This window comes from Haplochromis burtoni, unplaced genomic scaffold, assembly GCF_018398535.1.
Source record: "Haplochromis burtoni strain Fernald_Lab_line unplaced genomic scaffold, NCSU_Asbu1 Contig_821, whole genome shotgun sequence".
Classification (NCBI taxonomy): domain Eukaryota; kingdom Metazoa; phylum Chordata; class Actinopteri; order Cichliformes; family Cichlidae; genus Haplochromis; species Haplochromis burtoni.
In genome coordinates, this window is record NW_024583182.1 from 103,239 (window position 1) to 114,603 (window position 11,365).

Below are 11,365 nucleotides of genomic sequence, written 5' to 3' on the forward strand. Positions count from 1 at the left end.
CAACAGCTACTGAAAGTTAGGGGACCTAGCTGCTATCGGATATTTATATAGAGATCCTCCAGCTTCAAACTGTATCACCCTTCAAGGACCTGCAGTTCAAAAAAGCGCCCCTCCGACAGCCAAACCCATCTGTTCTCTGATTGGATAGTTAAATTTGTGATTGACATGACATTGGCCAATCAGATGAAAGGAAGAAAAATAGGGTCAAAATTCGTACTTGTAAGTCTACACACAAATTATTTTTACACATACAAATCCTGATTTACAAGTACAAAACTGATTTACAAGTACAAAATATTTATGACCACAATTGGAGCCCATGTTGCTCTGCTAACATTATCCTTAACTTGCTTTTTTTTTTTTTTTTTTTTTACAGCACCTAAATCTCCTAATGTAGACACTACCAAAACATTAGGCTTGCATTGTATGGCACAACTTAATTTTTTCTTGGTGTACTGATAGCATGGAGTTTTATTTTTAAACATCTTCCCTTTAAAAAGTGCATCTCAGTCTTTTGTGCTGTTATATCTCTGTGGTGTGGCTAGTATGTATTGCTAACTTTTGGAACTATTGTGAGGCTCCATCATGCACCACTGTTCTAAATAAATGGTCCATTGGAGTGATTGGAGATGATGTGACTCTTCCATTCAACGGCTTTGACAAACAGAATATAACAGTTTGTTGTGATTGGCTGATGGAGAGTCTGGGGCAGGCAGCAGAATTAAGGACTATGCTATGAAGGGGCTTTAACCCTGAGTTAATGAGGATTGTCATGGTTCAAAAACTCTAATTCTGTGTTAACTATCACTTTGTTGGTTAAGATGTCTGTTGATTCAGTGTTTGGGAGTGACAATAATTGTAGTAGAATGAGCACTGCATACCATGACTGTGCAGGTAGTTTTTATAACAATAAAAAAAAAATACTGGTAGAACTATTGTCAACAAAATAATTATTAACAAAATAATTTACAGTCACATTAATGCAATTAAGTGTATCAGAAGAAAAAATCATAATATACTCTGTAATTTACATAATTTACACATTAATGAATTTCCTCATATAGCTTACAACGTCAATAAAAATAAAAAAAGAGACACTTTCTCCAGTATTATAATAATAATATTATAAAAGTCACATACTAAATGTAGTAAACAAATGTTTCCTCTTTTGTTTTCATATTAACCTTGTATTTTCTGATTCTGCTCATTTTATAAATTGTTGTTAAAAGCAAAATGTTAAACTTCACCTTTTTTATGTTTACACAAAAAATGGACAAAGGAAACTGTACACCAACTAGGAAACATCTTGGTAGGGGGACACTGAAACCTTCCTCACACGATTAAGCTGGATCTTGTCGTAGATGGTCTGAGGCTGTAAGTGTGAAAAAAAGACATCAAATCCACAGTTACTTGGTCTGTTTTAACATTAACCAGGATTTACAAAAAGTGAAGTATAAAAAGTGGAGTACTAAATATTCAGCACAAGGTAGGGAAAAGTATACTGTAGCGACCTGACATTATTTCTCCAAAAGATATCAATTTAGTCTTACAAGAATCTCAAACAAAGTTTTGCTCTTACCCCAGGTTTAACTGCTGGGACTCTGTTATCAATGGTTTCATACACCGAGCAAGGCTGCATGGTAGATGAAGTCCCCTGAGAGTGGACAGAGAAAATCATTTGAAAAGTAGAAATCATTGAAAGTAAAACTTTTAGGAAACACATAATTTTCCTAACAAAACTTATGTCTGCAAAGTGTATGAGCATACTTACATCATCATTTGTAAGCTCACCAATATCAGCATACACTGTGAGATCATTTGTGTCACTTCCTGGTTACAAATGGAAAACCTCAGATAAACTATTAAAATATGGCACTATTGATGTTATTTTAATGTTAGCTAAAAAATGGACGCAATCAAGAGTTTCTTACCAACTTGTTTTTTTCTGCAGCAACAAACTCCCACTATAATGGCTATAGTGACAAGAATCAAACATCCACCAGCTACGCCCACGAAAAGGAAAATGTATTTTTCTGCAAATTATGACATTGTTCATATTAGGAACATGCTAGGATTAAATGAACATAACCAAAATAATGCCAAGAAAACATATGCAGATATGTAGTTTTTACAAGTTGAATGCAAATTTTAACTTCAAAATTTAACACTATATGCAACATCAACACCTACAGCGCTGTGCAAAGGTCCAGAACCGTCTCTCATTTCTTTATATTTTGCTTCCAAGGAACCAGACTTTCCAGCATTTTTTAAATTGGACTTGAGCAACAATTACTACGAGTTTCTGGTAAAGACAAAAAGGTCTTTTGAAATTTTACTTTGGACACTGGCTGCGTTTTTAAGTCCAAGATGCCTAACTCAAGGCGATAACCCTGTGTTGTGTCAACATATAACTAAAAACACATAACGACAACAGCCGATTTTACATTGCACCTTTAGTCTTTAGGTCAGCAACCTGTTGAAAAATATACTATTTGTTCACATTTCTTTGGTTTAATACATGAAAAAAAATCCAAAGAATGACACATTTTGACAAACAAAAAAGTATTTTTGCACCAACAAGGTCATTTTTAAAGAGCTATTAGCTGAACAGTTGTTTATATCTCAGCATGGTGTGCAATGTGTCCTTAAAAAACTGAGGAAACTGGACAAGTGGAGGACACAGGAATGATTAGTCTCTATCATGGTTCGGAGCTGCAATTGATAGAATTAAGAACACAGAAAAGTCTAGAGAACTAGTGATGAAGCCCAATTAAAGAAATACAAGGTAGCTTGCCTAGGAGAAATCAGACTGTATAGAAAAATACAGGTGCTGATACCCAATGTTGATGTTAACTCTGTTTTTGCCTTATATAGTGCATTTATGTATTAAATATTTATGTTTAGAAATGCTTCAAAAAGTTACTGCACGTTTCCTATTTTCTTTGCAAAATATACAGAAATGAGGGGTGAGTCAAGACGTTTGCACAATGGTATGTAAACTATTTATCCTGCTATATCATTTCACAGATTTACAATATCCATGGTCATGTTTGATCTGAGGATTGCATCAATATATTGTAGATAGACTTTATAACGACTTGTTATATGTCCTACACCTGTTGGACACTACCTGGTTCTTGTTGTGTGTCTTTGCTGCACTTCACTGTTTGAAATTCAGAGTTCTCACTGACATGATTGGAAACTGTGCAGGTGACATTGGTCTCTCCATCCTGCTCCCTGATGATGTATTGTTGCCTGGGACCAGTTAGTGTTTGTTTTCCTACAGTCCACTTGTAGCTGACATCACCAGTTGTGCTGCACTCCAGCAGAACTGTACATGATTCATTTGAGGGAATCCAGGTAGAACTGATTTTTATGTCAGGCTTAGCTATGGGCTCTAATGAGAAAACAGAAGGAGAGAGAGTGTGTGTCAGAGCTTAAAGTATATGTGGAGTTCTAAAAATGTATTATATAAAACTAATAATATATATAACTAACATTACAACAACAAATTCAGATAAGTACTTTTAACTGCTTTGCTAGTTGGTCACATCTGGTCTAAAAAAATTGCACAAAAAAGCTCAAAAACAAACCAAATTGTATAAACTAAATACTTTAAAGATATATTCTATTCCAAGTTAATTACCATACCAGCTTTATTTATAAAGCACTTTAACATTAAGATCCTAAAATGTACAGGTAGCCAGTGGAGTGAAATTAAATGGCATTAATAAGCTCAGACTTTTTTCTTCCAGTTAAAAGACGCACTGGAGCATTTTGCACAACCTTCAGATGCCTAATGGACGCATCACTAGCATCACAATAAAGGACATTGACAAGAATAAAGTCAAATCAAGAACAATGATGGGTTAGGGTTATGATGAGCAAAAACAAGTAGGATTTGCTATTTGAGCAAATATCTAAATGATTTCATCTTCATCTTAATTTTCAAGTTACTAAAAAATCTGGGAAAGACACAATAACAGATGTGCAGTAAAAAGAACAACAACAAAAATCTGAGGTTGATTAACCATTACAAACTGTTGCGTTGTATTTTACACGGATTAGTATCAATAAACAGATATGTGAATATAAAGTTCAAAATATAAAATAAAGTCATTTATTTAGTATTTTACACAATACGTATTCAACATTAACACATTAAGGTGACTGTGAAAGCACCGAAAACACAAGTTAATCAATAAAGTAATCAAGAGGAAAGAAAGTTTGAAAAAGAGCTACTGGGGTTTCTTTTCATTAGGATGCTTTTAGAATTAAAACAAACAAGCAAAAAAAAAAGTCTCTTACCATGAACTTGCAGAGTGATGGTGACTGAAGGCCTTTGCTCATCATTCACCTCTGAGACAAAAGTGAAATCACCAGAATCTTGAAGAGTCAGTTTTGTCACTGTTAAAGTAAAGTCTGTGAGGTTCAGCTCTGATCTGTCCTTAAATGGAGAGTCTTTAGAAACACCCACGTCTTTGTCTGCAACTGTTATTTGTCCATATCTCCACGTTGCTGCAGTCACTCCTTCAGTTGACAAGCCTGACGAAAGCTCCACAGTATCGCCAACGTTTTTATGAATGACGTGTTTTCCACTGGAAGTCTCCACATCTGAAAAACATACAAACAACTGAGTATGATCGTCATGAAAGTTCAAAGTTCATTCAGTTAGGGAGAAAAAAAGACCAAATTGCCTGCAACCATATCCTCTAGTTTTTGTATGAAAACTGTGATTGCTAATGCAAATATAAGACTGAAGACACATGCCAATTGACATTTATGATATAAGTGACCTTGCAAAGCTAAAATTTAAATATGGCAAAAATAATTACATATGATTGCGTCATAGATGTTTCTAGGTTGTACTTTCTCTATGGACAAACAATAAGTATTTATTTTGTAATTTTAGGATAACTAGAGCAGTGCATGAATAAAAAATGAATAAAAAACAAAAATAAATACTCAACGAAAAAACCAACTGAAGGAATCTAAAGGCAGTTGTTCATTAGTATTATTATTATTATCATTTATAGCAATAATCAATACTTTAACTCAACAATAGTCTGTGTGATTACAAAAACTGCTGCATTTTGATAAAAAAGAAAATGCTGCAAATTTGTGGGCAAAGGTTACAACTGCCCTCTGTGTTGTGAGCTCATCACTTTCGGCCAGTGCTGCAACTGGTGGAGAGCACTCAGGAAATGCTTCTGTTGCTAGTGTCATGTCTGACTCACAAGTTTTTCCATTTTGCCATACTGAGTTTATTTGTCCTCTCTAGGACAAATATTTTTTCTTTTCTTTTGTTTTTGTTTCTAAATAGAAGAGAATCAACACATAGATCAATTTATGTCTGTACAAAAGACTTCTGAAATGTGTCCACACCCCCATTTCAGTCAGATCAATTACTACGTAGAACTGTACTGTATGAGAAGTTATGCTTAAGCATAAGAAGTATACAATAGAAAAATAAAACTTGCATTTTATACTTGAAAATACCTAAGAAATACAAAATAAAAAAATCAGGAAGCACCAGAAACAGAAATGATGATCAGTCTTTGAGTTTCTATATTTAGATTTCTAAACAGATGCAAGAGGAAATCTGAAGTAGCAAAGATGCAAACCAAACTGCCAATTTAGAAATACAAGATGTAACAGGTTCACTGTTGATTAAGTTATAAATCCTCAAGTAGGGAGAACAAATTTTTAACATAACACAAGAACATGAGACTTAATCGGGAGAAAACTACTGCTCTTAGAATATTTAGGTGTTGAAAAACATTTAAATCTTTAGTTATTTATTTTTTATATGAAGTTCACAAGTTCACATGATATTATAGCTTTAAAGTCACCGCTACATTTTGTAACACCAGGTTTAGAAACTCACAAGAAAAATACACTGCAAGCCTCTTCCAAGGAAGACACGTCACTTCTCAAGAGTTGAAGCACTTCTGATGTACTAACTAAGCATGTATCAGAGTTTATGAAGCAAACAAATACAACACATTAGTATTGTATTTGTGACACACATCTGAGAAAGATCTGAAAGCACAGGTGTACTTACAGTAGAAGCAGACCCAGAGAAGTAGCACAATGCTCTTAACGAAGTAGCTACGATAACAAAGTCGACCACCAAACATCGCTGTGGGGAGAGGAACAACGTCTGTTTCCTCTTCTTGTCTGTCAAACTTCACAAGTAAGTGCACTGAGAGGGTGGAGAGTGGGGGGAGGTTTCAATCAACACAGAAGCAGAACAAGCGGCCATAAACTTGCATGATATGCAGGAAGATTAAAGTAGGCACACTATTTAAAATCCATTAAAACGCATTAAAACTAAATTAAACTTAGTTAAATAAAAGATATTTGAGAGGATTTTCTAAGACACTGTTCGGAACAGTTAAGATGTACAACAGCATTGCCTATTTTTGCTATAACAACATTTTTAGGTCACAGAAAGCAGCCTAAATAAATACAAATTCCTACTTACATTAAACATTAAAAATCCTGGGCCCTTATTATTGGTAGTCAGTCCTACTTTGCATTAACATTACAAACCCTGCATTTACTGCTACAAACAACTGTATCTAAGCTAGATGTAAAGATAAGATGAGAGATTAGAGTCCTTTTCTAATAACATTTCTGCAGGAAGAACATAACCACATCCTGCCTTCAGATATGTTACACTTAACAGAGTGTTGTCCTAAACTTTATTCACCCCAGAATAGAGGAGAACATGGATCCAGATAATGAACTGCAGAGTGCATTTAAGCATTTAAATAAACCACCATCTCTGTTATGACTCAGTTTCTTATTACCACTGCAGCACCCTGTCTGTATATACTGTATGTATACATGTTACACAGTCCGCAAAAATTATATTGGACAAAATGAATAAACAATTAATTAAAGACAAATGTGTTCGAGTTCCACTCTCCTGAACAAGTCTTATCCTTGCTGAGCTGGAGATTTCTTTACAATAAGGAAATCACTTTGGTCTGGAGGAACACTGGTGGAGCTTTGTCCAATAAGTTGTGAAATATTTCAACACTGCTGCTAAGTGCTGTTTTCCTCTGCACACTATGTAGATGAAAATATGCTTATTTTCTTATTTCCTCTGCAGGGCTTCAGTCTGTGCTTGCACGATGAGGCCTATAATAGTATATGCCTTAAGCAGAAGTTAGGGTTCTGTGGGGACTTAACACAGGAGGAAGTGAACTACCCATCATCAAGATAAAGCTCATTTCTATGCAGCCTGCTCAGAGAAATTACATGTAAAGAGGATATATGACCATGCTGACCTGCCTGGTCTGTCCTGACTGATCTGATTCGCTGCAGCCAACATTTCCCTGTTTTGAAATATTGGGACTGTGTGTGGTAAACCTTGTCTCCCAAACTATGTCACTTAGAACTGCGAGAAAAAAACAAAACACTTTTCAGACACATATATATTTTTAAACACACCCAGAGACACATGGAGTGAAGTAAGAGTCTCGATGGACTAAGATGTAGGTGTATGGACACCATCTTTATGAATTCCCCAGACAAGTGCCTAAAGAGGTTCGACACCGTCTATCATTGGGGTTTACGTCTTATTACTGCCTGTGGAAACTGTGCACATCACTGCTGTCTGTATGCTGTTGCTCAGTGGCCAACTCTGTCTCTATCAGGAGAATCTCCCATTGGTTACTTTTTATCTAGAAATCTCCTCTTGGGATGTTTTTTTCTTATCCGCGTCTATATGTGCAAACCCCACAACTAGTATAGCCAACACTTTCACAATATAGAGAATAGCTCTCTTGGTCAGTGTTGCTGCTTTTAATGTCACTCTTGCAATGATAAAGGTTTTTAATTTTAACACCCAATACATATCGTTATATAATAACAACATCAACAACAACAACAACAACAACAACAACAACAACAACAACAATAATAATAATAATGATGGATTGCATTTATATAGCACTTTTCAGAAAGCCCTAATGAGAGAAAGTCAAATATCACACTTGCACTTTACATAATAAGGTTGATCTATTGTATTTTTAGCTTCAGATGAGTGTACGTTAAAGGTGAGTGCATCTTAACTGCAGCTAAGCAGCCAAAGCCTGATCTCCCACAGGCAACAAAAGCACTGGTAAGCAGTTAGGGTTGTATCACAACCCATAGATAAGAATTGCTGCCTTTGGACAATTTTCTACTTTAGTGTCAGCTTTGCGGTAAAACATAAGCACTCAAAGAAAGAGCCTGTGTGTGTGTGATAAAAAAGCCCAGAAGCGATCACAGCTAATGCAATGATTGCAACAAAATCTGTCATTTAGCTGTCCGTTTGACATAATGGCCGTTCATGAAACAGAGCAATCCACCTTAAAAGTTTCCAGAAGCCTTTCAGTAAATTTCCCCCCTATATTTGATTCAGTCTGACATTAGTTTATGTTGTTACTTGACTAATGTGTGGAAACTTGCCACCATAACTGTGGTTACACAACTACAGAAAAATGTCACAGCTCAGTCATATCTGTGAACTCGGGTCCTCTAAACTTAAAGTAATAGTGAGCTAATAAGATTGCGTCTTTAAATGGGTATAATTATGAAAACACTAAAATACTTGGCAACTGTAAGATTGCAACTATGTAGCAGTGATGACTTAGGGCTGATTGCACAGACAGCTACAGTGCTTTTCTCGTATTATGATTCGGATCAGTTGGATTATTTTTATATAGTGTTAGTGCATAACAGCAGTCATCTCCATGTGCTTTAAACTGCAAAGCAAAAACCTTAACAATATAAGAGAGAAAACTTCAGCAGAACCAAACACAAAGATAGGGGCAAGGGCAATAAATGTGAAAACAAAACAGAAGTGGAAGCAAGAGTCAAAGTCAATTTGATTTAAATAGCACATTTAAAACAACACATGTTGACCAAGGTGTTGTACAATAAAAGAAATACAAACGTAGGGAGACATGATAAAAGTTAGGAGAAAGAATCATAAAATTAGAAGATTTGAGTAAGAAGTAAGATAAATGAAAGTAATACAAACTCATTCTGATTTAAAAGTCATGGAGTAAAAGTGGGTTTTCAGACGGGTTTTAAAAATGTCCAATGTGTGGGAGGTCCTGATTTGAAGTGGAGAAGTGGAACAATTTAGGAGCAGTTACAGCAAAGGCCCGATCTCCTCTGTGCAAGGCGTTAGTTAAGTAAGTGTAAAGACAAAGATAGGAAGTTAAATGACAGGAAATGCACAAGGAAAGGTAATTACCAAAATAAAACAAGAAGCCAAAAACTCAGAAAAAGTAAAGAAAAAGTTGTGGAAACAGAAGAATGGAACAAAATAAATACAAGGGAGGAAATCAGTGAAACAGACCTGGAGAGAAACTCAAATATTAACCGACACCCAACAGAAAGCCACATGCATTATTATACGTGTATAGAAAGTTACTCTTTATGATTCTGTATGAAGGCTTTTGCTAAACCTTATGTATATATCAATACAATAAACATAGTTTTAAGACGTTTTACAATTTTTGTACTATAATCAGAAATAAGATGGACTAATATTGTCATGAGGGGGGTCTTTATTAAGAACCTGAAACTGTGTAGCTGCTGCAGTGTCTCTTTGGCCAGCATCACTGTGGTTTTCCTGGTGTCACGTGTTCATGTGAAGCAGAGAGAGCTTACCGGCAATGACTGAAACTCACAGTGTGGTGTTCACAGTGGTCTCTTCACGTATGTGCACACCATGAAGTTGAACGTCTTTTAATTTAAATTTTTTTCTTGTTTACTTCAAGGAAAATGATCTCTCTGTAAACACACTGCTGATGAAACAAAACAGTTTTGATGTTTCCTGTTTAAAGCGTAGCAACACAAACTGTGTGTAACACCTCCCACATCTATATGACTGACGATCAGCCACTGATGTTACTTCTCTGTAGATCAACATCTTTATGAGTTGTGAGCGACATTGTTTTCACATGTAATCACAAAAAACAGCTGAGCTTCAGTTTCATACTTTTAAATAAATCCAGTGTTTAGGTTACTTGTGTCGGACCTCGCATATCTTTCTCTTGTAAGAAAATAAAATCAGAAAAAATAAAACTAGCATCATTAATTTTTCTTGAAACTACAAATAGTCTGGTTTGATGATGTTAACAGCGGCTTTATGGCTGGAAACATTTGGTTAACAGATCTGCAGACAGATATTTCACTGGTGGTTTACCAGTATAACTTTGTACCAAGTAGAATTTTGTAGCTGCACTGACTGCATAGTGAGTTAAGATTAGGCTGGAGTTTATCACCATTACCACCATTATGTTTAAGATTGTAATTTTTAATAGTATGTCTTTAGATGGCTGACAGCCTCATAGGCTGAACTGACTTGGAATGATCCTGGGAGAAGACATGTTTTCCTTTGGAGTTGTAGAGCTACGCGGTGCTTTGACCCCTTATGAAGAACAGAGGAGCTTTTTATAAATCGTTGAAGATGTCTGCTGTAAAATCATTTTACCCAGGAAAAAGGACAGTTCAAAGAAATTATTCAAAACCCCAAAATTACCATGACATTCTTCACTATGATGAAACTTCTGATGTCAACTGTAGCATCAAGTAGTTCAGACATGTTTGTTCAAAGACAGTTACTGTGTATGCTCAGATGAGTCTGACCACGTCTAAATGTACTGAGGCCTCTTAGCCGCTTTGAGATATTACACAGTTTCCTGTTTTCTGAGATATGGTGAGGGGAATTGGATGACACAGTTGCTTTTTAAAGAAGTGATCATACCATAAACACTCCCTTTCCCTTCTCCATCACGTCATTTTCTATTTATTTCAAGCATTTCCCACTAGTTTGTGTATAGGATCAACTGAGCTGGTCAGCCTTTGAGGAAAATAACTGGTGAAAACCTGAAGTGTAACAGATGTGTGGTTAGTGACATTTCAAAACAAGAAGTGATACAGTACTGGTAAAGTGAGGCCGAACAATGACTCATTCAAGAAACAGAACCAACACAGGACACCCTTAAGGACACTCCCTGAAATATTTACCGGAAAGATCTTCAGCACAAACCCGATGAGTTCAAAAGTTTGTAACAATGTTACAATAAAGTTTCCACCAAGTTAGAATTCAGAGGTGCATGAACACTGCTACAAATAATGACATAGATATTACAATACAAAGCATATTTGTCCTCTAATATTACATATTTAAACGCAGTGAAGTTGTACACTTGACTCTTGCAAACCACCATAAAAATGGAGCAGAAAGCAAAACCACAGAGCCCCACCACGTGGCTAAAAATGGTAACCAGCAAAAGTCTTCACACACACACACACACACACACACACACACACACACACACACACACACACACAC

General features: G+C 35.7%; 1 protein-coding gene across 1 annotated transcript; it reads right to left on the reverse strand.

Annotated features, from left to right (window-relative positions):
- Positions 1-209: 209 nt before the first annotated feature.
- Positions 210-6,194, reverse strand: LOC102312305 (natural killer cell receptor 2B4). Its single transcript, XM_005950621.2, has 7 exons — positions 6,065-6,194; positions 4,309-4,614; positions 3,131-3,397; positions 1,932-2,033; positions 1,772-1,830; positions 1,580-1,654; positions 210-1,372 (listed from the first exon to the last, which is right to left on the reverse strand). Exons 1-7 carry the CDS (start codon positions 6,138-6,140, stop codon positions 1,295-1,297), a joined length of 963 nt encoding a protein of 320 aa, XP_005950683.1. The 5' UTR covers positions 6,141-6,194; the 3' UTR covers positions 210-1,294.
- Between the last annotated feature and the right edge of the window lie 5,171 nt (positions 6,195-11,365).

What these genes read in the sequence shown, in the direction of transcription:
- LOC102312305 (XM_005950621.2), bottom strand. Translation starts at nt 6,140, where the DNA reads ATGTTTGGTGGTCGACTTTGTTATCGTAGCTACTTCGTTAAGAGCATT. An exon ending in CATCACTCTGCAAGTTCATG is followed by an intron (nt 3,398 to 4,308) that starts GTAAGAGACTTT and finishes TTTTCTCATTAG; the next exon opens with AGCCCATAGCTAAGCCTGAC. An exon ending in TCCCAGCAGTTAAACCTGGG is followed by an intron (nt 1,373 to 1,579) that starts GTAAGAGCAAAA and finishes TCACACTTACAG; the next exon opens with CCTCAGACCATCTACGACAA.